This window comes from Pogona vitticeps, chromosome 10, assembly GCF_051106095.1.
Source record: "Pogona vitticeps strain Pit_001003342236 chromosome 10, PviZW2.1, whole genome shotgun sequence".
NCBI lineage: Eukaryota > Metazoa > Chordata > Lepidosauria > Squamata > Agamidae > Pogona > Pogona vitticeps.
In genome coordinates, this window is record NC_135792.1 from 23484268 (window position 1) to 23511503 (window position 27236).

General features: G+C 40.8%; 2 protein-coding genes and 1 long non-coding RNA gene across 7 annotated transcripts in view; 1 reads left to right on the top strand and 2 right to left on the bottom strand.

Annotated features, from left to right (window-relative positions):
• PLCG2 (phospholipase C gamma 2) overlaps positions 1-23507 on the top strand; it is a 61592-nt gene extending 38085 nt beyond the window's left edge. For 2 of the 4 annotated variants that reach the window (XM_072980673.2, XM_020805745.3), the window contains exons 14-34: positions 1093-1261; positions 2464-2568; positions 2731-2820; positions 3264-3442; positions 4945-5145; positions 5830-5949; positions 6659-6839; positions 8143-8211; positions 8480-8589; positions 9663-9759; positions 10721-10787; positions 11897-12054; positions 12930-13032; positions 13755-13964; positions 15752-15897; positions 16316-16430; positions 18300-18464; positions 19735-19823; positions 20746-20924; positions 21461-21545; positions 22100-23507. In XM_072980673.2, coding sequence (XP_072836774.2) covers positions 1093-1261; positions 2464-2568; positions 2731-2820; positions 3264-3442; positions 4945-5145; positions 5830-5949; positions 6659-6839; positions 8143-8211; positions 8480-8589; positions 9663-9759; positions 10721-10787; positions 11897-12054; positions 12930-13032; positions 13755-13964; positions 15752-15897; positions 16316-16430; positions 18300-18464; positions 19735-19823; positions 20746-20924; positions 21461-21503 — 2596 coding nt within the window. In that variant the 3' untranslated portion in view covers positions 21504-21545; positions 22100-23507. Of the gene's footprint in view, positions 1-1092; positions 1262-2463; positions 2569-2730; positions 2821-3263; positions 3443-4944; positions 5146-5829; positions 5950-6658; positions 6840-8142; positions 8212-8479; positions 8590-9662; positions 9760-10720; positions 10788-11896; positions 12055-12929; positions 13033-13754; positions 13965-15751; positions 15898-16315; positions 16431-18299; positions 18465-19501; positions 19653-19734; positions 19824-20745; positions 20925-21460; positions 21546-22099 lie in introns of those variants that run through there. The other 2 variants (XR_013538653.1, XM_072980674.2) reach the window with 2 other exon arrangements.
• LOC144584424 (uncharacterized) lies at positions 14009-17972 on the bottom strand. Its single transcript, XR_013538654.1, has 2 exons — positions 17927-17972; positions 14009-14055 (listed from the first exon to the last, which is right to left on the bottom strand). It is a non-coding gene; the product is annotated as an uncharacterized LOC144584424 (long non-coding RNA).
• A 1161-nt stretch (positions 23508-24668) lies between the features above and the next one.
• Positions 24669-27236, bottom strand: part of SLC12A4 (solute carrier family 12 member 4) — a 54711-nt gene continuing 52143 nt past the window's right edge. For both annotated transcript variants that reach the window (XM_020805749.3, XM_072980675.2), the window contains exons 23-24: positions 26005-26138; positions 24669-25153 (exon numbers count right to left, since the gene is read on the bottom strand). In XM_020805749.3, coding sequence (XP_020661408.2) covers positions 25062-25153; positions 26005-26138 — 226 coding nt within the window. In that variant the 3' untranslated portion in view covers positions 24669-25061. The remainder of the gene's footprint in view (positions 25154-26004; positions 26139-27236) is intronic.

Here is a 27236-nt window from a genome sequence, read left to right on the forward strand (position 1 = left end):
GTTTTACTGCTTATAGGAAGTTGTGGAGAAACATTTCTTAAAACTGGCCTTATCATCCATTGTTAACCACTTTTCATATACCAAGATCCAAGTCTATAGAGCCTATATTCTGAGCACACTCCTGTACTGCAGTGAGTCCTAGACCCTTTGTGCACAGCAGGAGAGGAAACTGAACATGTTCCATATACGTTGTCTCCAATGCATTTTTGGTATCACCTGGCAGGACAAAGTTCCAAAAAGAGTAGTCCTAGAATGAGCTGGAATTTTTAGCATATATACATTACTGAAACAGCGACGTCTACATTGGCTTGGGCATGTCGTGAGAATGGCTGATGGTCAGATTCCAAAAGATCTCCTGTATGGAGAATTAGTGCAGGGAAAGGGCCCCAGAGGGAGACCACAGCTGCAATACAAGGATACCTGCAAGCAGGATCTGAAGGCCTTAGGAATGGACCTCAACCTTGACATTTGAGTGTTCAGCCTGAAGGCAGGCGGTGCATCATGGCCTCTCTCATTTTGAAGAGAAACTTGTCCAGCAGGCCGAGGCAAAGAGGCAGTCCCGAAACCAACAAAATCAGGGAGCTGGAAAGGCGACAGACTGTATTTGTCTTCAGTGTGGAAGGGATGGTCACTCTCGAATTGGCCTTCTGAGCCACACTAGATGATGTTCCAAGTCCTCCATACAGAGCATGTTACCATAGTCTCTCAAGATTGAAGGATGCCTAATCTAAAACCACTTTTATTTTCAGTTTAATTTTTAGTGATGTTGTTGCTTAATTACTGTTATAGTGGAAAAGTACAATACCAATGTAATAATAACAAAACAATGATTGCAAAGCTTACTGGGGCTTGCGTCTGCATTAAAGCGATTGTCCAGCATTATGGCTGAGTCCAGATGTTAGTCACATGTGGTTTGAAGCTTCCATGCAGAGAGGCAAGGCAATATGCTACTGAATGCTTTTGTGTTCCACAGTGAAGGAGCAGAGCATAGGTAGAGGGGAGTCTTATGGGCTGGTATGAGAAGTAGGATGCTGTGGTTAGACTTTTTGCCGTTTGGGATTCTACCAATGGCCTTTGTATTCCTTACGTAAGGTACCCTGTGATTTTGTCAATTGAGCAACACTGCAGTGTGGAACAGCAGCGGTACATTGCCAAAGTGTTCAAGGAGATCCTTGGGGACCAGCTTCTAACCAAGCCTGTGGAAGCGAGTGCTGATCAGCTGCCATCACCAACACAACTGAAAGAGAAGTTCATCATCAAGGCAAGTGTGAACTGCTGAAAGAAATATATTTGAATGGGAGGATCTGGGTGTCTCTTTCTGCTGTCTACCTAGGGTCAGAGAAGGTGGCAACTGTCTATATTTCTGGCAGAGCATTGTAGCTGCAGAACTGTTTGGCCATGGTAACCAAGCAAAGTCTGAAGTATCCCCAAGAAAAGCTGGTTATTTCCTCACTTGCCCTGAAGTTATTTTTTAATGACAAGCCAGCCATGTAGAAAATATAGAGCTATATCTTATGAAAAGTCAACCATACAGAACACATAACTTCTCCTGGCACTCTGTCAGCTTTGTGTACAGGGAGATAGCAATCAGTTAGAACTGAAATATCCTGCATGTCTGTATTGAAACAGCCTTTACTCCTTTTAAGCATTAATGTCCAAGAATGCACATATTATTTCCATGTGCCATTGCCTTACTGGTATTAAACAGAAGTAATACTTTTTAAACGTTGAGAAGACAGAAGGCTATTTGTGGCCAGGAAAAAAATAAAGGGGGAAAAAAATCTCCCGAATGTTTGTCATTTTGTGCTAATGCCTAGTATGAAACAATTCCTCTGATTGTAAATGGGTTACATTGTTTCATTCATAAGGTGGAAACAGATCTTGGGAGCAGATATGAAATGATACTAATCTAGGTCACGTGATAAAGATTCCTTGGCAAAGCAATGCATGTCAGTTTGCACTGTGTAATTGTGTTGTCATTTCAGCTATATTTGTGTGGTACCTGATGTGTGTGAGAACGTGGGCAGTTTGAAATTATTGAATAAATTGAATAAATAAAGAGTAATAAGCAGAGAGAAATAAAGAGGGTTACTCCCTTCTAAATGCTTTTCTGAAGAGGAATTTCTCTATAACCTTTGTATTCCATCGCGTGTGAGAAAAGTGGAAAAGTCTGTGCTAAGACTAATGCCTGCCACCCACAGTATACTATATGTTTTTTGCTTTTAAGTATTGTATTTTAATTGTAAGCCGCCTTGGGTCCTTTTAAGGAGAAAGACGAGGCAAAAATGTTTTAAAGAAACAAACAGGATAGGCTTTGGTTTGGAAGACTCTACCTAGTCATAACAGAGAAGATGGTATTCTTGTTTCAAAGCAGAAAGCGAGCTTGAGAAAGAGTTGTTCGGGGGGAAAAATCACCTGCAGAGGATCCTATTTTTCATAATTGTTCTGTTTGTTTTGTATTAGCATAAAAAATTGGGGCCAAAAGGTGATGTAGATGTAAATACGGAAGATAAGAAAGAGGAGAAAAAGCAGCAAGGAGAGCTGTACATGTGGGACACTATAGATCAGGTAAACAGAATTTTGCTTCTGTTGCTTTCTGTGGCTGAAATTAATCCTAGAACTTTGGGCTTGTAAGAGAGAAGAGATGCTGTTGCAATGTTTTTGCCATAAACTTGTAAATTTACCAATGTTTTGGGGAAGTAGTCCGCTAAAAATGACTTTGCTTTCTAGAAATGGACTCGTCACTACTGTGCTGTAGCCAATCAGAGGCTCTCATTCAGTGATGATATCGAACAAAACACTGAAGAAGAACCATCAAAGGTATTCAGACTTCTGTATTGAGATGGTTTTTACATGAAAATGTTGTTTGTTTTATTTCCTGTTGTGTTAAACCTGATTTTGAACCAGTGATTTCCAAGTTCAATATTTTAGACCCTTTGCTTTGCTTGTGACATTAAAAAGGTGACTGTTGGGTTCTTTGTGAAGAGGCTGAGGGTCAGGATTCTGACACTGTGCTGCAGTAGGCCCTGTCTCTATTAAAATAGTCACTGAACACCATTTCCGCATAGATGACATGAGGAGCCCAACAGAGTTTTTCTCTTGTCATGCATTTTGCCAAGCCCTGCCTTTCACCATTGGGCTGGGTGAAAGGCCTTCAGAGAAGAATGTCATGTTTAAAAAAAAAAAAAAAAAAGCTCAGGACCAACTTTTTATACTTTTATGGCAAACTGAAATGAGGCATATCGTTCCTTCCTGCATTCCAGGAGATGAAGCGTACCGAGCTGCACTATGGTGAGAAATGGTTCCATGGCAAAATGAAAGAGGGAAGAACCACTGCGGAGAAGTTACTCCAGGAATATTGTGCTGAAATGGGTGGCAAGGATGGAACATTCTTAGTGAGAGAAAGTGAAGCCTTCCCTAATGACTACACACTGTCCTTCTGGTAATCAGTTGTTGTTGTTGTTTAGTCGTGTCCGACTCTTCATGACCCCATGGACCAGAGCACGCCAGGCCCTCCTGTCTTCCACTGCCTCCCGGAGTTGGGTCATATTCATGTTGGGTTGCTTCGATAACACTGTCCAACCATCTTAGCTTGCATAATTAAAATTGTAAACCACCCAGAGACCACTTTAAGCACTATTATTATTATTATTATTATTATTATTATTATTATTATTATTATTATTATTATTATTATTATTATTATTATTATTATTATTATTATTATTATTATTATTATTATTATTATTATTATTATTATTATTAATTGGACTTATATACCGCCCCATAGCGCTACAAGCACTCTCCGGGCGGTTTTACAGTTTTTAATTATACAGGCTACACATTGCCCCCCCCCAGCAAGCTGGGTACTCATTTTACCGACCTCGAAAGGATGGAAGGCTGAGTCAACCTTGAGCCGGCTACCTGGGATTTGAACCCCAGGTCGTGAGCACAGTTTTAGCTGCAGTACAGCGGTTTAACCTCTGCGCCACGAGGCTCTATGGGGCGGTACAGTATATAAGAAGCACATTTTAAAAATTATTATTATTATTATTATTATTATTATTTTATTTTTTTTGTTTTAGTACAAACAAGTTTGCCTTCTGATTAAAGTTTGCAAACACACTTCAGATTCTGGTTTTGAGTTTCACAGTTTACATTAATCATGATTAATGATGATGATGCAGCACTATGATTTTACATTTTTGTAAAACGACAAATCTATAAGTAATCTGTTCCCATTTTTTAAGGATTTGGGATGTTAGTGACATGCTGAAATAATTAAGGAAACTGTTTAATGAAATGGAACATTGTGCCTTGGCTTATTCTGACTTAAATTTCTGTTCTAAACGCAATGTATTTTGCAGCCCAGACTTTTGCATTGTAATGGTAAATTCAGCCACACTTTTCATTGGCATGTCTCTAAGTCCCTACATTCTTAGTCCTGTTTTCATATTTGACTTTCCTTCACTTCTTCTCTTCCCTACTGAAATTTGGCATACTTTACCAGCTGAATAAAGAGCATGAGGTAAAGGTAAAGGTTCCCCTTGACAATTTTTGTCCAGTCGTGTTCGACTCTAGGGGGTGGTGCTCATCCCCGTTTCCAAGCCATAGAGCCAGCGTTTTGTCTGAAGACAATCTTCCGTGGTCACATGGCTAGTGAGACTTAGACACGGAATGCTGTTACCTTCCCACCAAGGTGGTCACTATTTATCTACTTGCATTTGCATGCTTTCGAACCACTAGGTTGGCGGGAGGTGAGACAAGCGACGGGCACTCACTCCGTCGCGTGGATTCAATCTTACGACTGCTTGGTCTTCTGACCGTGCAGCACAGGCATCTGCGGTTTAGCCCGCAGCGCCACCACATCCCTATGAAACCATCAGCAATTATGTAGATATGATTTTAGAATTAACAGGTTTACTATTTTCTGTGTTTTCCTAGGCGGTCAGGAAGAGTCCAGCACTGCCGTATCCGGTCTTCAACTGATGGAGATACCATAAAATACTATCTGACTGATAATCTCACATTTGATAGCATCTGTGATTTAATCCAACATTATAAAGAAGCACATTTGCGGTGTGCTGAGTTTGAACTACGCCTGACTGATGCTGTGCCTAACCCCACGCCTCATGAGTCTAAGAAGTACGTCTCACCAAAAGGAAATTCTAGGGTGGGGCAAAATGCTATTTTTAATGCTGAAAGCCTTGTGGATTATGAGGAATCTGATTTAAAACAACAGGAACAAACCCCAGCCTAACTGGCCGCAGCAGTTTTGCACCAAGGATGCATTTTGATTCAGAAACATTTATAAGTAGGCTAGAAGAACAAGATCACTTAGACAGCTGTCCAAAGTAGAAAGGAACGGTTTTAGCTGAATGGGACGCTATCTCATTTTAAATATTCTCAGCTTTTAAACCACAATTGGGTGTTTTTTCTTTCTGTCATCTCATGCACAGTTGTGTTCCATTCAGTTAACACGTACATATCATGTGTATTGCAGGATATCCTGCTTGTTTTGTGCTGGGTTTTATTGTGCTCCTACTCCACGTGACACTCTTTTTGTGTTCCAAGCATGCCTGTTTATTTCCTTTTTGAAAAGTTGGTTTGTATTGGGTTACACTAAAGTGCTTGTCCCAGATTGATTTTCCTAATTATATGGTTCTTGCACAATATAACATGGAGAAAAGCCATTTGTCGTGGCAATGGGAGAGAATATGTGCATTGTTCAGCATCTTATCTAATATTACTGTGTCACTGATTGTTCTTAATGGAATTGTGTTGAACTCTACAACCACCTCCTCATCCCCCCACTCTCTTTTTTTGCAGATGGTATTACAGTAACTTGAGCCGAGGAGAAGCAGAAGATATGTTGATGCGAATTCCGAGGGATGGAGCCTTTTTAATAAGGAAGAGAGACGAACCTGATTCCTATGCCATGACTTTCAGGTCAGACTCAGACTTCATAAACATGACACAATACAGGAAAGGGAGAATATGAATTTCTTAAATAAATATAGCAAACATATACTGAGTTTACAAATAGCATAATTGTTCTAGCCATCCAATTGAAGAATAAATTAAACAAAAATTGTCAATAGGATATACAAAAGGTGTCTAAGATATAAGAAATGAGATGTAAAATTCCTTATTACATTTTTGTGTGTGTGACAAAGGAGATAAATGAGTTTATCTGGGCTCAAACTGAATAGTCCAAGCTAAAATCTCTATCCCCAAATTCCGAAGGACTTCTGCTTAAGTTTGTTGCAATCTGTTGCCAGTTAAACCTATTGGATCCTACTTGGCATTGCTGCTGGAAAGAGAGAAGAGGAGATTTGAAGGACTGTGCATTTACACCCATTCAGTTAGAATGGTTTGGGCTACAGCTGGACAGGAAAAAGGAATGTGCTGTTTAGGCCTGTATTCAGAAACACCCAGGGCCTGTCATTCTCATCTTCTGAATGATGGGAATTGTGGCACACCTATTTCTTCAGCCAGTTTTTTTTAAAGTCTTGACAGCCTGTAAATATGTGCTTGTGACATGACATGGAAGCCTTGTTTAAATAGGAAAATGTGCACCTGACTCTTGAAAGTATGGGAAGTTATCACACGGACTTGCTGGCATTTTCTAAACGCTTGATCTCTGCTAACTTCACAGAGCTGAAGGAAAAGTGAAGCACTGCCGAATTAAACAAGAAGGCCGCCTTTTTGTCTTGGGAACATCAGCTTATTTTGAAAGTTTAGTGGAGTTGGTGAACTACTATGAGAAACATCCGTTGTACAGGAAGATGAAACTGCGCTATCCTGTCACTGCAGAACTGCTGGAACGCTACAGCATGGCAAGTATTTGTCTGGTCAGCCAGGGCTCTGAAAACCATGTTTAAAAAGTGTAGAATGCTTGGTTATTGTGAGGTCTTTACTGTGCATTTGTGTGTGACTGTGTCCGCATGTGAGTGATTCTGAAAGCAGTTATAGGCTCTAAGTTGTTCAGTTATAGGAATTTGCGTTTTTGATATCAGTCAGTCACTGACATGCAGCTCCCAGGATTGTCTCCCATCCAGACAAGTTATAAGGCTGAACCTGTTTAAATTGTCACTGGAATTGCACTGTGTGCCTTAAGAACATATCTCTGCCAACATTTAATGGCCAGCTAAACTTTTTTAAAAAGCTATGGATGAAAGGTTCTAATGTGGAATTTCTTAGAGCTGGTGTAACTGTGTGGATCTTGCAATATAAATGTTTTAATAAAACCATGGTCAAGAGACCTGAAACAATCCACAAGATTGCATGTTCCTTCTATTTTTCACCAGTCAATCCTGACTGTGCGTTAAGTGCTAACATTGTTGGCCGTGTCCATTGCCTTCAGGTTGAAAGGTGTTTGTTGAAAGGTGGGATAACGAATGTGAAGATTAAATGGTTAGTTTTGAGAATAATTATAATGAAGATTGTATATAACCAGAGATTCTGCTTAGGTAGGATTTGAAATCTCAGCTTTGTGTTAGTCCTAAATGAACTATGAGGCACTGCAAAAAGTTTCCCATAACCTTTCCTGGTAATATGCATTTAATAGGTAACTATGGGATTGGACAGTTTTTCCTCAGGCCAGAAGGTTGTGCTTGATGGAAGTTTGTCTTGTTACAACTCTGTTTCCATATGATTCTAGGAGGTCATGTTTAAAGTCTAGTTGTTGTTTTTTTCTGGTATGATAGATGAATACAGTAGATCACAGTGCTGTGCTACGCACATCAGTTATGACATAGGTATGTGCGCATGGAAGAATTAATGTCTCCTTGTATAGAAAGCTGCGGGACAGATTTTTTTTCTTAAACACATAATTAGCAGAACAGTGATAATCATTCGTCCCAGGCCTTTCAGAAAGATTACTGAAATGATCACTCAAAAGGAAATCTTCAGTTTCTAGTTTAGAGATTAAAAACGGGGCAGACAGCTTTGCAAAAAAGCCCTGCTGACACTTATTGGAAATCCTAAGAAAAGGCGGGGAGGGAAAACACAAAATTGTGTTCAGCTGCTAGAAATATATGTAGAACATGCAGTACTTCTGGGTTGATTGCATATTCAACCAAAACTTCTAGTAACATTTTGCAGTTGTGGAATTAAATTTCCTTTCTCTTTCAATCTCAGGAGAAAGATCCCAGCTCATTATATGATCTCAAACCATATGTGGAACCCACTGAGATAACACCTTCTGTCGTAAGTTACACTCCTGTTTGATTCATGTTTAATTTTCATCTGAGAGAAGAGAATAGCTGAGAGGTCCTTTTTTCCTTAATTTCTTGTTCGGAAAATTAAGGAGGCTGCTTGCAAGTAGAAGTGTGTTCGTGATACAAAGGGGAAAAAATAGCAAAAGAAACAATGACTTAGCCATTATTTCAACAGTGTGTTCCTGTTTCTGCAGTTTCCCCCAAAATTTACTAATCATGTTGACCTTTTAGCCCATCTCCATTTCTTTCTCTTGAAGCCCCAGAGAACAGTCAAAGCCCTGTATGACTACCAAGCAAAAAGAGATGATGAGTTGACTTTCTGCCGAGGTGCTTTAATTCACAACGTCTCCAAAGAAAGTGGTGGATGGTGAGAAGAAGACACTTACATTTTTGCTACTTCTGTTGAAAGGGGTATTTTGGGTTTTTTTGTTATGGTCCATGCTTCTGATTGTGATGCCCCCAGGATCCTACGTGGATGGGGAAAATCATATGAACATGCTGGGACAATCATATGCAAGGCACGTGTGCAGTTTTCTCCACTTGCTTCTTATTAGAGCTGTGTTCATTACCCATAGCGTAGCCCCCTTGATTCCCCTTGTACGGGTGCCCAACCTGGTCTAGCCAGGTCCAACCTGCCCCTCATGATTCCATCCTTGGGCTTCCCTTTGCAGCGATTGGGGCCTTTCCCTTGTCTCAAGGAGGCTCTCTGGTTCCTTTAATCTCTAGGTCAACAGCCCATGAGCCCTGGTGGTTTGTGACGTCTCTTCTGCTCTCCCCAGGCCAAACTACCTTTACGGTAGCCCTGTCTCTGCCTTCAGGGGAAGGTACCACAAAAGGTCTCTCAGAAGCCATGGGCTCTCCCTATCAGATAGCCTTATTGACTCGACTTTGGGCTTTTCTGCTTTTATGCTGTCTTTCCCTCCTCTCCCTCTTCTAGGAGTTTTCCCTTTTAAAGCCTGGCCGCCACCTCCTTCAAGAGGGCCACCATGTGTCTCCTGCAACCCTCCTAAAAGCTCTGCCACACTCTCATCATGTGCAGCATTGGGTCCCCATCCCCTCCCCATCAGCCTCCTTGGCTTCTTGCCTTTTCTCCTAGCATGCATGAACTGACCTGGTCGAGACTGCATGCACTGTTCCTGAACCCAAGTCTGCTGTGGAGGGTTTTCCTTCCTTGCCCTGCTCTCTGTAGTGCATTGGTGCCATTGGTTGCCAGTAGCTAGCAGGCAGTGGTTTCTCTATGAAGGCGGTGGGCCCAATCTGGTTGGCACATTATAGTGCAGATTACGTCGCACGGGTTAAAAACAATTCCACACTTTTTTCCTTTTAGGAGAGGAAGATGTTAGCGTTGAAATTAATTTGGGGGCAAAAGGACATTTGTTTCAGGTTTATAATCCCATCTTCATTTTCGAAGCTGTATTGAGTTCTCTCTCAATTTATTAGGTGGAAAGGAGATTATGGATACAAAGTTCAGCACTATTTTCCATCCAATTATGTTGAAGATTTGTCAACTGATGGCATAGAAGAATCTGAGAATCAGGTGGGAAGAATAAGTCTTAATTGCTGTCCATTGGCTAGAATGTACAATCCATTTTATTTGAAAAAGAGAGAGGCTTTCACAGTTTCAGAAAAGATCCACATGCAGACAGAGACTTCTCAGGCTGACCTTTCAGATTGTGTCACAGATCTGCAGGAAGGTGGAAATTCATCTAGCTCTGTTTTCAAAGAGGAGGCCTATTAGTACATTTTGGCATGTGCAACAGAAACGAGGCAGATTTGTTTGTGCGGGGAGCTCTTGTGGATTTTAATCTGCTGTGCATACAAATGGGAGGTTAGGCTTAATATTTTCCTTTGTAAATAGGATTGTTGATTTTGCATGTGTGTCTGATGGAGTTAAGGATGGTGCCTTTTCCAGAGGTATGGTGGGCATGTGGCAGGTTTTATTGTGTACTTGATTAGAGGGGGAAATTACCTTGCTGGTAAAGATTAGCCATGCACAGGTTATGTTTTTATTTTGCCCTTTTTTTAAAACAGAAGCAAAAGAGTGTTTGATTGGCATATTGTCAGTCTGGACTGGCCAGTTACTTCAAGTAACCATGATAGAGACTGGGGAAGATCGTATAAAAATGGACTGTGGGAGACTTATGTATAAGATACCTTTAAATGTTAGGGTTATGAAAAGGTGGAATGGATAGATGTCAAAGTGTATTAAAAGAAAGAGGAAGAACAAGTGATGCTATATTTACCTTGTTTCAGAGCAACTTCCTGGTTGGTTTCTGTTAGATAACAGTCACAGTAGGTCTAGGCCACGCTAGTGCTGATCAGTTTTGAGGTTATATAACCAGGTAATCACCCCAGACCCTATCATCTTGCAGTCTTTAGTAATTTTTAGCCTCTGCCATTTTAGATCCTTGTTCAAATAAAATGAAAAGAAATACAATGTGAATTAATCTTTGAATGAAAATAATAGCTGGTTTTACGTGCTACTCTTTTTATTGCAGATAATGGAGGACAATCCTTTAGGATCATTATGCCGGGGTATTTTGGACCTCAATAGGTATAACATTGGTATGTAAGTTCCTGCAGTCTTTGTTTCCTTTCTTCCTTTAAAAAAATAAAAACAAAATGGCATAGCAGTTTGTGAAATCTTCCTCTCCCTTCTACTACTTTGAAGCTTTCTTCTCCGTCTTGAGTCTAGCAGGCAGGTCAGGAAGGCAGAAGCAAAAATAATCCAAGAAAAGAACAGAGAGAGTGAGAGTGAGAGAGAGAAGGGTGGAGAAATTGGGGGGAAGGAGGTCCCAATAATATCCAAAGAAGGAGAAATCCACACAAAATCAAGAAACGAAAGTCAAAGGAAGAAGAAAATGATCGAAGGTAGAGGTAGGAGGCAGGCAGGCAGCAATCTACAATGGAAGGCATCAGGAGCTCAGCTATCAGCAGCCAATAATGGTTGAAGCAAAGAGCACTTCTTGTTGGCTTCAGGAGCCAAGCCAGAGCCTTCTACAGATTCAAAATTATTGCTGTCCTGTCTGAATCTTCTTCCTGGAGCACCAAAAACCCTCACTATGCTATTAGACAAAACATTTCTTAGGTAATTTGACATATAAAGAGTAAACTAAAAGGGCACAAAACATTTTCATGAAAGACGGAGCTCAAAGAAACATGATATTTTTGTGCAGTCCTCTTTTGTAAACGTGAAATCATTCATCTTTAGAGGCTCTCCTTTGGCAACCTGTGGAAGAACATGAATTGCACGAAAGAGAGCCTCTTTAAAAAAAAAAAAACAAGAAAGGCTGATAATTAATAGTTGCCAAAGGATTAAAATGAAACAAACCAAGAGATTTGGATATGGCGTTGTCTTCACTGACTGACAAGATATTCCGTCTGTCTGGAGATATCAGGAATCAAGAATATTGGTTCTACCACTGAGATAGTAACTAGGGTTGTGTTAGCACTGCACAATCAGAAAGAATCCATTCACATTTTAATTCCACAATACATTCATAAGAAGGGCCATGGGTGTGGCAATTTTAAAAAATTACCGATACTTTATTTTATTTCTATATCCTGTTTTTCTGCCCCAAGAAAGGGTCCAAACATAGCTAATAGGATGGGGGAAAAAAGATCTTAAAATTAGCATATCTGATTGTGCCCATATTGCTTTTGATTCCTAATAGCAAAAACGCCACAGGGGAAATATGGGAAGAATTTTGTCTTTGTCTTGGAACCCAAGAATCCTGATGACCCTCCTGTTGAATTTGCAACTGATAAAGTGGAAGAGCTGTTTGAGTGGTATCAAAGTGTCAGGGAGATCACGTGGAGAACTGCTGAAGAGGTAATGGGTACACGTGGAGTTCTGAAGGATAAAAGAGGAGAGGTCTGGTTTGAACAAAAGCTGAAGAATCCCTGATTTCGTTTCTGGACTTGCAAGCAAAGGCACAGACCAAGGTTTTCGTGACTCCTCTGGCCCTCCTAAAGAGCCACAAAGACAAGGAGAGGCTTTTTAAAATCTATGCTCTAGTGACTTAGGATTTGGGGTATAATATCCTGTGTTACCTTCTGATTCTTTTCCATCCCAAATTAATTTTTTTGTCTCAGAATTTGAATTTTACATCAGCAATGAAGAAGGATGTTTTGAGCATTAAAAGTTCACATTTGTCACTTGAAAAACAGACTAATAACACCATTAAAATGAATGTGCAAATTGATGAGGGTGATGATTCTACATTGGAATTCAGTGTGTTCCATACTGGGGAGGAAACACTGTATCACTGGAGTTTCTTTTTTAGTTACATACACGGAGTACATTGTGTCAAATCTAAAGTTGAAGAAAAATAAGTCATTTTTGTTGCTTTTTGACAAATAGGTTCAATACAAGTAACTAATCTGTACTGCCTTTTCCCCTGAAAATAAGACCTAACCTGAAAATAAACCCTAGCATGATTTTTCAGGATGCTCATAATATAAGCCCTAGCCCCCAAATAAGCCTCAGTTAAGTGAAACCCCGCCCTCCACCTTTGTGCAGCAAGCAGAAGATGACATGACTGTATTTGAATAAATGTAGATGGTTGTACATGAAAAAAACAAAACATCCCCTGAAAATAAGCCCTAATGCTTTTTTTCAAGCAAAAATATAAGACCCTGTCCTATTTGGGGGGAAATACGGTAAAGCGCTTCTAACAACCTTTTTTTAAACTAATTTTCAAATAGGCAACTATCAGGGTATATTGGGAAAAGAAACAATTAATTGCGATGGAATTATCTGACCTGGTAATCTACTGTTTGCCTACAAGTAAAACGAAGGACAACCTAGGTAATTATTTTTATTTATGAATTTGATCTCCTTGAGTACTAGATTCTTAAATATTATCCAAGATTTTTTGATGACCCATAACTTAGTCCTGTAAGCCAGTGGTCCCCAACCTTGGGCTTCCAGATGTTCTTGGACTTTAGCTCCCAGAAATCCTGGCCAGCAGAGGTGGTGGTGAAGGTTTCTTGGAGTTGTAGTCCAAGAACATCTGGAGACCCCAGGTCGGGGACCCCTGCTGTAAGTCACTTGGTGGTTTGATGCTGAAATATCAAGTCTGTTTTTACCCTTGTGCTCCACTACAGCCTCTTGGAGCAACAGGGAACAACAGTGGCTTGGTTCTTCCGTTTGCCTAAGTCATAGATAGTTTCCCTTCTTCAGAATTTGTACCATAAAATGCAGATTAAGTGGTACTTTGGAGAAGAGGACAATAATTTTCAGATTATGTCAATAGCTGGAGAAATAGGATGGCGTTTTGAACAATAAATGCAAGGCCCAGTATTTGAATAAGAGCAGCTAGAGGCAAACAGTGGCCGCTTAAGTGAAATGCCCCTTTGCAGTTTAGGAAATGACGGGAGGCATTTATAAATCAGCAAGACTGTTGCTAGTTAAATATTTTTAATTATGATTGCTGTGCTTCGTGATGAAAAGATCATTTCAATTGTCGAGTGAGGTCTCTGAAAACCTGCATGAACCTTGTGACTTCTTCCCACCTCTCCCTTTGGCAGAAAATCCTGATTTCAGGGAGATTCGTTCTTTTGTGGAAACCAAAGCAGAAGCCATTGTCAAGCAGAAGCCGGTAGATCTGCTCAAATACAATCAGAAGGGCCTGACACGAATATACCCGAAAGGGCAAAGAGTGGACTCTTCAAATTATGATCCTTTTCGCTTCTGGTTTTGTGGTGCGCAGATGGTAGCTCTTAATTTCCAAACCCCAGGTAAAAAAATCTCGTTATGGAAATGCTTAGCTGTTTCCTTCCTCTTTTTCTCTTTTTTTCTGAGTCAGCACCCATTTCCTTCCACGACATCCTGTTTAATGCAAGAAGAGAAGGACTGGGAGTTTCGTATCACTTGAAAACTGCACATTTAAATATTCATTCCAGAAAGCGAGTAGAATATGCCAGTGTCTGATGTTTGGTGTTCAGTAGTTTAGAGGAATAATTGTTTTTAAATAATATTCTTTGGTACAAAATCATTGCATGCAGTTTAAATAGGAATTGTAGGGAACAGTTTCCTAGAGGTAGATTTCAAATTTCTGTAGCACCATTTGGATAAAGTCTTTTACTTTGCAAGCTAAACATTTCCAGTAACACTCCATAAAAATGTACCCATTTTGTTGACAGAATTTTCTTTAAAGAAAAAGCTGTTTTGACTGCTAGAGATCTTTGTAAAACCCATGCTTTAGAACAAGACACTTTTAAACTAATTTGAGATTAAGCCAAATACTGATGGGAGCCTCTTTGTGATTTTTTTTTTTAATACCAGCTTTAAAAGAGTCTTCAAAAATAAATCCCACTGTGTTCACATAAGGTGTGTCTTTAGGATTGCCACTTTAGTGTGCAAAGTGCTTCACACAGCATTGTGTCAAGAGTGGAAAACCTGGCTAGGTTGGCAGGGGCTCACGGGAGCCAAAATTCAAAAGCCCCAGGAAGAACACAAACCCTCCAGTCCTGAATTAGTGTGCACATTGTTTGCTACCTTTCTTTCTGTCAAACCAGGTGAAAGGATGTATTTACATATTCTGAGCATTTAACTGGAAATATTGTATTCACCCAGGCAGAAATGGGATCTGAAAAGGAAATTGACTCTTGGCACTCTTAACTTTAGCTTCTTTTAAGAAAGCAAGTTTTTATTCTGCATTAAACTATGGCAGTCCAAAGGGCTACAAGATGGAGGGATTCAGTAAAAAAATGAAAATGGAGGGTATGTATGTAGCAGAGCAGGTCCGTTTTAGGTTCCTGGTATTTCTAGTTAAAAGGATCAGAGAATAGATGATGAGGAAGGCATTGTCCTGAGAGTGTGTGGGTGTGTTCCTTGCCAATGCCAGATACATGAAGAAGTTTGTTGGACTCTGATTCTCACCAGGCAGCCACTCTCACTGTGCAAATTGGTCTGTGGCTAATGTGCTGATGTAGCACTATACCTATTTGAGTTTGCCATAGGTGATCAGTTGTCTGTAGATCTGACTAATACTGAATTTCTTCAGTAACGAGAAGGAAAAACTTAAATTAAGCTTCCTTTTCAATAAGTAACAGGGACTTTCAGTGCTGTCTTCATATACGCAAAAGAGAGATGCAAAGTGGATGTATCGGTTTCTCTTTAGCAATAACAGCTGATGGCACTAATTGTTCACATGGAACTAGAAAAACTGCCCCTTTCCCTCTGCCCCTATGATTGTGTAGGAAGAGCTGTTTTCAAAAATAATTTCTGTGCCCTTGTTCTCCCCTGGAAACTGAAATACTTCTACAGGGTACTGTTATCTGTGTATATCTGAATATGGGTACCATCTGGATTCAGAAGATCAGGTGGATCTTTCCCATCTGAGAGCTATCAGGAAGGATAATATCCATCTCATGGAAAGACTCCCCTGGAGGCTTTTGTTTTTTATTCGGAAAATGCTGATTGTCTTTGTTCATATTATAGCAATCTGATTCCTTCCCCCCTCTGATTTGCTGAAATACAGAATCTTGCTAATGTAGCATTTTGCATTTAATCCTCCCTTCAGATAAATACATGCAAATGAATCAAGCCTTGTTTTCACTCAACGGGCGCACGGGTTATGTACTGCAGCCAGAGGCCATGAGGAATGACGCGTACGATCCTGTGCCAAACGAATCTAAGAAGAAGCTACAGATGATTTTGACAGTGAGGGTATATATCTCTATTTTTAAAATAAACCTACTACTTTTCAAGGGGTAAACACATTTTCTCAGACTGTTTGAACTTCAGAGCGAAGGCTCAGACCCATGGATGGAAACAAGGGGATCTATCTGCTGCCCTGGAAACACCAATAAACTCGTTTTGTTCCTGGAAAGCAGACCTAAAAGCATGGAGGACTTTATCTAGGGAGTGGGCTTACATTTACAGCCCACCCACATGTCACTATCCCACTGGGAAAGCGTGGCCTAGGTCTCCTCATTTCTTAAGATCATTTTAAGAACCCTTACCTGTAGCGTTCTTACACTAGCCATTGGATTCCAAGGCAGGGCCTGGAATCTCTGCTCTTAAGCTCGGTCTGTGCCCTTTTGTATTTCCTTATTTTTCTTTGGTTTTTGCCTAATTTAAATAGGTCATTGGCGCTCGCCATCTTCCCAAACCTGGCAGGAGTATCGCCTGCCCATTTGTAGAGGTGGAAATTTGTGGGGCTGAATACGATAACAGCAAATTCAAGACTACAGTTGTGAGTAAGTACTGCTGACTGTGGAAAGGGATTCTGTGTAAATACATGAAAGACAGGTAGTGTGGTGTGTAGTAATCCAGACTGTTACACAAAGTCAGGTCATACGTATCGGATAACGCTTTCTGGGTAGCCCTAGGGCAGTAGCTGCCTTTTGGCGTAATTTACCTTCCAGAAGCTTCTGCAGCACAATGGGGGACACAAACAGTCATGGTGCTCTCCTTGGCTGCCTTGGAGTAGCTGCCATAGTATTTCAGCTTCTTAAAAACTATGGCCACGATCCAGTCAGTATTAGTCACTTCAGTTGGAGAGAATTGTCTGCACGCTTGTCATCCCTGTTCAGGTGAATGGGACTTGAGCTAAGTTGTTCCCCAGTTGCGTCTGGACCCGTGCACTGGAATCATACATGTGTTTTGTAGTCATGTGCAGTCAGGTCACTTCTGACTTGTGGTGACCTAACAAGAATTTTCTAGGTATATTGAGATGTCCAAAGAATGGTTTGCCATTTCTAGCCCTCTAGGGCGTTCTGTGGCCATATGGGGATTTGAACCCAGGTCTCTGGAGTCCTAGTACAACAGTCTGTCCACTACTCCAGTGGTCCCCAACCTTGGGCCTCCAGATGCTCTTGGACTTCATCTCCCAGAAATCCTGGCCACGAACATCTGGGATACCCAAGGTTGGGGACCACTGCGCTACACCACACTGGCTTTCTTTGTTTATTTAGAATTAAATATTGCAAAGTAACAAATAGAGTCTGAATAAACATAACAGCTATAAAAATTAAACTGTGGCACAACAAAATCCATATATTAGAAGGAAAGCACTTTGTTTTCAGGAACCAAATCTGTCTGATTTGGTGTCACTTTGCCTTTCCTACATCAGTTAATTTTTATGCTTATACAGTATTCAATTATTTTCTTCTGAAAGCCTCAAGCTGCTTTATTTGGAACTCTTCATGATCTCCCAAACAAGCATAAGTATCTTTATTTCTATGTACCTTTACAGTGCAATAGGACTTGTTGTGTGTTTATCCATTTCTTTATTTAATATGCTTTTTATCTTGCTTTCTAACCTAAACCAGAACAGTACACAGAGAAGATGCAAACCAATAATAAAATCACTGATACACTAAATAACAATAAACATGTAACAATAACGCTAAGTTCCAAAATCCATGTTGTCTTTATTAAGCCAACAAAAAGGCCCAATAAATAAATAAAATCATGTCCAGGCATTCGTGATCTTCAAATCTGTTTATCAGGAAAATATGTTCTAAGATGAAGAAGGAGAAAATAGATCAGGATGAGAGGGAAAGATTGCTCTGTAAATTATGTCTGCATGTTGCTGTCATAAGATATCATGGAGAAGAAGAATATGCAGCTTCTTCATAGATCTGCCCAGTGTCTAAATAATATATTTAATAAAGCCAAGTGTTAACAAAACTTAAGAGAAGATTAAAAACAAGTTTTGTTAATTGTGCCACTCCTTAAATATCTCACTTACCTTGAAAGCCCCATGAGAGTTGCTGTAACTTAGTTCCGACTTGATGGCACAACACACACACACACACACACACTGGTCTCAGCATCTGGGTGAGTAAGGAGCATCAAGTCATGTCTACACCACTACTGACCCACCAGTTCTGAACACAGCCAGCCACCTCCTGTGATCATTAGGTTATAGTGGTTCAGCTGCAGCTCGGTTTAAATCTTTCCGATAGTTTCTATTGAATCCTGCTGCAAAACCAAAGGGACCCCCAAGCGCTTGAAAGATCACAGTCTGTGGGTGATAGGCTATATACAGTTCCTGTGATCTCGAAGCCTTGATTGATAGCGAGGGATGCATTTGAATGAACAAGTGTCTTTTTCCATTACAGATGACAATGGCCTTAACCCAGTCTGGTTGTCTCAGGAGCAAGTCAAGTTTGAAATCTATGATCCAAATATAGCCTTTCTCCGCTTTGTCGTCTACGAGGAAGACATGTTCAGTGATCCCAACTTCTTAGCACACGGCACTTTTCCTATCAAAGGAGTCAAACCAGGTAAATATAAAGTCTAATAGTGACAGGTTGCGCAGCACCGGAAGAGTGAACATTTCTACCTCACTTTGGTTTTCTGGATCCAGGTGATATATCTCGTTTGATGCACTGTTGCATCTCTAAAGGGGGATGGAGATGTGTTTGCTGCATTCAGTGGCATAATTTTCCAGCAACTCTTTATCTGTAACATGCACAGACACTTTCTCTGTGGGCAAGCCTGTGGGTTATTTCTTGCTCAGATTTTGTTTAACTTTGCTGATCAAAGAATACTGTGGGCAGAAGTACAGCCTTTCTCGTTCTTGCTTGTAATCTCTCTACCTTAGCTTCTCAACATTTTTCTCACCATGCCAGTTGTTCAGAATGTATCATGCGTGTACCCACATCCAACTGGGAGTTACTTATTTCTATGCTTAGAATGTCCAAGCTTTTCATCTTTTTAGGCTTTTTGTAATATTTTGCTTATTCATTTCAAATCTTATGGTAGTTAGCCGCTCAAAATGTACCAGAGATAACAATTTAAACATTCCCTTCTCTCCCGAACAATATTTCATTCACTTTTTATTTTTAAAATTACATCCTTCCTTTTTGAGTAGTGAATTCTTGAACTCTTAGGGGTTTATTTTGCCCACTATGTAAAAGGACTCCCCCCTCTGCACACTGCCAGACATGGTTAATCAATAATAAAATAGTAACCTTGGAAAATCTGTTAGGTCATTGCCAGTTTTCCTTATGGAATGGTGATAAGTTATGTAGTAGTGAAGTCACTGTGTACTAGGAGGTAGAATGTGCCACTTAAATGGCTGAAGTTTTTGTTGTGTGTTCTTCCTCTTTGAGGGGAAATAACAACCCCTAGTATTATTAGCTTTGCTACTATAGGGATATTCCTAAGCTTTCGGTAGGAGATCCTTAACTGTTACAGAATTGATTCTGCTTCCACTTCCACCATGACACACTGAATCTGGAATGCTTCCTGTACTGTATCCCTGCTGAATTTTGCTTGGCTAGCTTAGATTCTACTTTTGCTTTTTGAACTGTTGCAGAAATGCAGATCCTTTGTGGCAGCTTGTGATTTTTTCCAGCTCTGGTTCATGTGGCTGTCTTGAGATCCTTCATGATGCCCTGTCTTTCCCGTTCTGCCTGCTGCTTCCTAGTAAATCTCCAAACTCTTTTCTACTTTCAAGACTAGAACAGGTGAGCTACAGGCTGTTCCGTCATGCGTGTGAGTTGGAGGCAGCCATGAAGGTAGTTAACTTTTCTTATCCTACCATTGTAGGCTTTCGGTCAGTCCCTCTTAAAAACGGATATAGTGAAGACATAGAGCTGGCTTCCCTCCTGGTTTATTGTGAGAAGCAGCAAATTCCGGTAGGTGCAGAAATTGTCTGTTAGTGTAGTTTCGTTTCTGAAGAATCTCTGTTGCCTACTAGAGGCAGTTTCTATCAGCCTATGAAAAGAACCAAAGGGAATTTAAATAGCGTAGTTTATTATAATATATTGGTTTTTGGATATAAATTATCTTCCACATTGGGTCATACTGAAACCATGTAGCACATAGTGCCAATTGGATGCCATTTTGTAAGTTAAAATAAGACCCAGGCTATTCCAGCAGCAGGGAATGTTGGGAAGAAGAAGATGCTTTTCTTGGTACTGAGAGATGATTTATTTTTAAAAAGGTATTTGTATGTTGCTGTGATCAGAGCAATCTTTTCTTGCTCAGAGGGTGGGTAGTACAACACACCAAGAACATTTTCAGACATCTTGCCATCTCTGTATACTTAGACCATGACTGTTTATATTAGTGCACCGTATAAAACTGGGAAAATGTATTTGAAAGAATAGTAAATATTGTTATAAATGTTCATTGTTACTCAATTCAATTTTAATTATCACAGATAAAAAGTATCAGTAGACTTCCTTCCATTTATACCCTTCTGGCTTCAGCCAGTCATGATTAGCATCGATTTTAATTTTGGAGCTCTATTTTGCGTATCCTCACTTCCCTGCTTCCCATCTTTATTCTGTACATCCTTCCTCCCACTCCCCACCCCCCTGCCACATTTGGGACCTGGTCGGGCTAAAAGCTACTGTATTTCATTGGGAGAAATGCTGGGCATCCTCGTTAACTTTCATACTGAAGTCAGTGAGACTGAGCTTGGATAAACCTAGAGGATTAGGAAAAGACGGTGTGGTTCAGAATGACACAAAAGCAAGAGTTAGGGTGATGCCATGTTATCCCAGTAGTATCTGAGATGCTTTTCTTGGTTTTTTTCCCCCCACCCTCTTGGAGGAAGGAGAAGATGATCTCTATTCATCATTTAGGCAGCTTCGGCAACGTCAAGCAGAGCTGAACAACCAGTTGTATGACACCCGACGGAACTTAAGGGGTCCATCTTGTGACGCTTTGTTGAAAGAGTTCAATAGGAATGAGGGCCAGCTACAACTGTATCAGGAGACGTGTAATAGGAGGTACGCTGGTGGTGATTCTGCTTAAAAAAAATTCCCCAGTATTTAATAAAATAATTAAAGAAGTAGGAAATATGATAGGGGCCCAGTTTTTACTCTTATTTTGACTTAATTAGGTATGAACTGTTTTACGAACTGAGATGAGAAATGGCCAGCTCTTCAAAACACTTTACTCAGCAAACTCCACAAACATGACGTTCTGTCTTCACCCTGCGTTCTGATTTCTTATCAGGCCAGAGAAGACAAGACAAGCCAGGCTGGATCCAACCAATGGTTCAATCTAGTCCAATGCTCTGTTCATGTTCATGTGTCTAAGCATAACTTAATTAGAGATCCTAACCTGTGGAGTGCTGTAAAGAACCATAATAATTTCTCCATTTTTTTGGATAATGAATCTTTTAAATATTTTTACATATTTATTTGCCTCGCAGCATCTTAAAAACTAATGAGTTTTATTTGGCACAAAAAAGGGGGGTGGGTGAGAACAGCAATATATCTTGACCCAAAGTAACTTCTCTTCACCTTTTGCTCTCCTGCAGACTCAAGGAGAAAAAAGTCAGCAACAGCAAATTCTACTCCTAGACAACTGGCTTTCTTCGGCTGTTTTGTGTATAAAGCCACCTGGTAAGACTTTTCCTAGAAATGCTCTTTTCAAGTGGTAGTTCTGAAGTTGGAGATGTTTTATTTTTAAAAAAACCAATTTTTGGGGGCTAATGCCCTGTTACCTAAACATGGAGTGGAACAGCAACCCCACCGGCCGCCTCTCCACTCTGGCAGACCTCCCTGTGCAAGCCTGTTCTTGCACTGGTTGCACAGCCAGTTGTGTAACAAGATGCCTATGGGAGCCTGGCCTGGGAAAGCTTAAGGGACGGCCCCTCCTCTCCGTGTTTAGGGAGTAGGATATGGGCCTTAGGTGATCCTCTTGGGTCCCCCTGAGTGCACGATATAGATGTCAAATAACAATAATAAGGCATGATATTTGACAGGATCACACAACTGTTAGCCAAAGTATAAATCAGCCACAGGGCTTCAATGAACACAAGCAGTTCAGGCCCTCTGGTGAGATTATTCATGTGGCCTATATATTACAAACCGTCAAGGATACATAACCACTTCCAGAGTCCTTTTCAAATATACCTTTTCCCCATTGCTGAGACTTCTCTGGCTTATTTTGGTAGGTGGAACCCTGTGAGAAGAGATGGTGCCTACAAGTGCATCAGCGATCACTTTCTGGATTAAATTGTCTTCGAAATCAGATGATCAATAGCAAGAGACGTTAAACCTCCAGATTTATAATGAGCAATGCAGAGTTATTTCTGCACAGTGTCTTGAAGAATGCCAGGTTCCAAAGGAGAACAATTTTATAATTTTGTGTTAGAAATCGTAAGTTGTAAAATCCTTATTGGATTTATGAGACTGAATTTTTTAATTTATTTTTAAATATGTGTACAGAGAAGTTATATGTGTGTGTGTGTGTGTGTTTATGAAGGCTGACTAGCAATAAATTGTACAATTGAGACAAATTAAAAGGTTCCTAACAATTATAAACAAATCTGCTTTGTAACTTAGGTTTCTTGAATGGCTGCTCTTCATCTCTAAAGGCCTTCACATACACAAAAGATTAGAACTTTTGTAAATGCTGTGCTCCTTGTGTTTTATTTTATTGTCAGGTAGAATTCTGAATAGGATTGTGCAGAGATGACTATGAATGTAATTATAGCTGTCTCTGCTAAAGCTCTTCAGTCCAGGTGGGAGGCTGTCTGAGGGTCCGATTTATCTGCAAGCTAAAAAAGGATGCCAAAAGTAAGGGGGGATTATAGATCGAAGAAAAGTGATTTAAATAATCTGCTGTGGACAAGACCCATAGAAGTTGCTGCTAAGTAGTCAGCCAGCACTTAATGCAAACCCTGTTAATGCAGGGGTCTACTCTGGTTAGAATTTGCTTCTCCATAGTAATATATACTTAAATTATCTGCTTACAACATTTTTTCCCTAACAAGTTCAAAAAGGACACAGTCAACGCCCTCACAGCTGGCATCCTACACCTCAGAACTGAGTTTGCAGGCCCTGTTTTGAAATTTACTGTCCACAAGGAAACCTGGCCTCCACATCTTAGCCATGGATTTTAAAACATTTATATTTCTTCTGCACCACTCCCAGTTCTGTAAAGCCCAGCCTGACAGAGTTGTCTAGGGTGGAAAGCTAGTTTCTGTTTCTGATGTCTAAGTGGTCTAATAAAGGTATTGCTTCCTCGTCTTCAGATCGTGTATAAGGACCACACTGTTCCCCCGCTTCTTTGCTGGATTGCTAGAGACTATGTCCCCAGCTGTAATATGTTTTGGAGCTCAAATTTTTCTGAATTCTCATACTACAGTATGATGGACATTTACATTTCTTTATGTGCTAGCATGTCAAGAATGACCATGCTTGTAGGCTAGAGTCATTCACTTCAGGACATGATTTTGACTCAAGTGTATGCAATATTTTATTGAGAAAAAAAATACAGACCTCTGTTAAACTAAAGACATCATAATGGGTGTGGATATAGTCTTCGCAATTTTTTTTGTAATAAAAAAGTTAATAATTCTTGTCTAGTGTCAACCTTTGACTCCTAAGAGGAAGCCACAGGCTTGAGTTTACAAGAGCTGACCACAAGGCAGCTGAAGGCCAGGGGTATTTTGGCGATCCCTCATTCATAGGGATGGGAGATGAATTCAAAGCTCACCCCCCATAGGTGCCAGTGTGACTGGACCCTGCCCCCCCCCAAACTGGGTGTCTCCTGCCACTTGTGCCACGCCCATCAGGGAAGTAGTCTGGCTAGGGCTTCCCCACCTCTTTGCGCTGCTGACCAATCAGCAGCTGAGTGGGGAGGCTCGTCATCCCACCCCATCACCAGATTGGTCAGCAGTGCAGGGAGGCGGGGAAGCCCCAGGCGGGAGGACTTCCATGATTGGCGGTGTGTGAAGGCCAACGGCTGCATTGAACTGCAAATGCTAAAGGCACATCGGGTTGGGGGGGGATGGAGGGTTCAATTGGACCGGCCACCTGTGGTGCTGAGCTTTATATTTGTCTCCCCCTTGGGGACAAATTTGAAGCTCCCACCTCTAGTTGCCATAAGTTGGAGGCAACTTGATAGCACATCGCAACAACAACAACGTCAACCCCTTTCACTTTGTCATGAGCATGTTGTGTAAGAGAGTGCTGAAGCCTTTGACAGGATGATCTACACACATTGGTAATCTGTAGCTACTGCTATTAAAAAATAACATTTCAGTCTAATTTAGAAAAATTTCTGACAAGATCTCTGAAAGACCAATTATGTATTCAACATGTTGTCTGCCCTTACATATTTCATGCAGGCAACTACAATCATTAGCTTAGGCCCTTGGGCTTTTTTTTTGCCACTGTTTTCTAAAAAAATAAATAGACAAATAAATAAGGGGGAAAGAAGGGTCTGTTTGAAACAGAGACCCACATATTTCTTATACGTCCTTGTAGTGATCAATACACATTGTCATAATTTAAAACCTGTATATTAAGGTGTATATTCTTATTCAGTACCAATATGGTATTTCAGGAGAGGAATTTACAAAAGCGGTGTCCATTATAAACAATGCCGGTTGGTCATTCCTTCTTTCTTACAGGAAAACGGAGGGGACGCAGCAGGAACAAGCTGCTCTGTAAAAAATATTCCTCAACAATTGGTTTAAAATCCTTGTAACTGAGTTCAGTCTTAATATATTAATGTACATTAACTAAAAATTCTGCATTTTATTTTCTAAAAAAAAAAATTAAAAAAATACAACAAAAGGTTCAGTATTAAAAGTAGCACACACATCCACTGGAGTAGGAAAGCAAAAGCAGAGCTACAGTGCATCGCAGCGCCATGATTAAAACACGTCTCTAGCAGAATGGTGTAATACTGTCGCACTCCAGAACAGATATGTATGTTGCCACTGGAAGAACTTGGCTGGACATGGCATTTACAGCTACATTTTACAGTGTACCCTTTTCCGGGGCTGTGAAGATCAGTTTGAAGTGGTGGCAGAGAAGGTGTAGTCTTTTCCACTTGTAACGGAAAATATCTCTTTAACATGAAGAGGAGGGGAAAATTGGCAGCAGGGGGCTGTCCTATTGGAATCAAGAGTAAATAGTGATGACTTCTCGACCGCCACCTCTGACAAGTAACACTCGCTCTAATCCTTCGGTCAAAACCTCGAGAAATTCCATATCTGGATCAGGCCATGTTAAGGATAAGAAACCTCAGATATATAGGATATTTTATGGAGTCTTGCTAGTATCCTGCAAAGATTATCAAACAAGGTATGCCCCATTTGATGCAATCCATCCCGTGTTGGTAACACCAAAGTCCCAGGATAGTAATGACAGAGATCGCTATGCACTCCAGGTAGAAATCTCGGTGGGTGTGAAAGCTGGACAGTTAAAGTTGATGGGGGCGGGGGAATTGATTAGTTTGAAATGTGGTGCTGGAGGAGAGCTTTGTCGATGCCCTGGGCTACCAGAAAGACAAACAAGTGGGTCCTGCATCAAGTCAAGCCTGAATACTACTCTTGTCCAGAGACAAAAATGTTGAAAGAGAGCCTGTCCTACTTTGGGCACCAGAGAAGGCAGCAGGCTTCTCTGGAAAAGATAATAATGCTGAGAAAGATAGAAGGCAGCAGGAAAAGAAGACCCAATACGAGATGGCTCAATGCCCTAAAGGAAACCACAATAAAGGCCAGCGGGCTGATGCATGACTTCCTTTACCTTGTAAACATGATTCTTCCTTTGCATTTGTTGAAACAGTTCAGTTTGGGTCACACCAACCTTTAGTTCCTCCTCGTCTGGCTTCTTGCTAAGTGGCCTTAAGTGGAAAATAAGCTAGGTGTGGTGGACTTTCCTCTTAGCTGTTGCTGCCTTGCTTGTGGAATTCGCCATTACGAATTGCCACCTTCTAAGTCAGGGCAGCAATATCTCCCAGTCAAAGTCTAGGCAGTGCAGGGATTAAGTACAGTACAAGGCATCCATACAGATGCTTTGTGCATTTTACACAGACATGTAGAATCCCATTAAAAAAGGATACAGTTTTCATCTCCATCTGTGTTCTTTGGGGGCCCAGGCATGTTGAGTAGGACCAGTCGGGCGTCGTGGGACCGGTTGACAATGACTTCGTTCAGCTTCACAGCCGTATGCATCCTTCGAACATTTGACTGGTTGCTGCAGAATGGTCGTGTTCACACATGCTGTTAGAAACCAGCCTTTGGAAAGCCACCACGTGACAAATAATGGCGCAGAAGCTTCGGTACCTCCCGTCACCCACTCCCACGAAAGAAAAACTCATCCACTGTTTTAATTGCATAGCGGCAGAATCAAGTGGGTGTGGTGGGGGGTCTTATGTTAATATAAAGGAATGATGGACAAGGAGCCCTGAACCCCTTTGAACCCCACTGTTCCTTTTCACAGTTCCTCTCCCCCTCCCTCCCCATTTGAGATCAGTTCCTTTCCAGCTAAACAGAAAAATATTCGGAAAACAATCAGGAAGGGAATATTTCTGCCTCTCCCTCTTCTACTGTCAATTCAGACACCAAACCCACACATACATATTGACACTATGTTTCAGGTTATTAAAAATGATTAAATGAGCAAACTCACAGATTCTCCCATTCACTGAAGCATGGAAGAAAACAGTAACAATAAAATTAGTATTCCCCCCCCCAAAAAATAGTTTGCACGAATAGGAGCTATAATAAAATGTGACTGTAGTGTGTTTCAATTCAAGATTACAGACACTCCTCACTGCCCCGTTCCCCAGTATCCTACAGCTACCCAATATACTCAGTCCTTACTAGGCTGTTTAGTTCCCACTCCCAACATTTTATTATTTTTTTCCTATCACAGCAGGGTGGGTGGGCAGAGGTCGCTCAGCCAGCCCTCAAGGGGATCTGCCCGGATAGCGACATCCACTTCTGATTTTTGTGTTTAGGGGGTAACTCATGAGTGTACACTTCCCCACATCCTTTGTGTTCTATGCGGTCAAGTAAAAATCATCCCTATTGGGGCCTTCAAGGTAAGTGAGATATTTAAGAAGCTGTTTTAGCAGTTCCACTCTCCCAAGGAGTTTCCATGGCCAAGGGGAGATTCGAGTCTTCCAGAGTCCTGGTCAGTCACTGTATTCACTGCACCACACTGGGAATCTCTGCCATCTTAATAAAGCAAAATATGCTGCTCCTCGCAGCCTCGAAAAGCAGAAAAGCCAATTGTTTTTGTCAAAATCATTTTTTTTCTTTACCTGTTGGTAGCCCGGCAGACCACAAA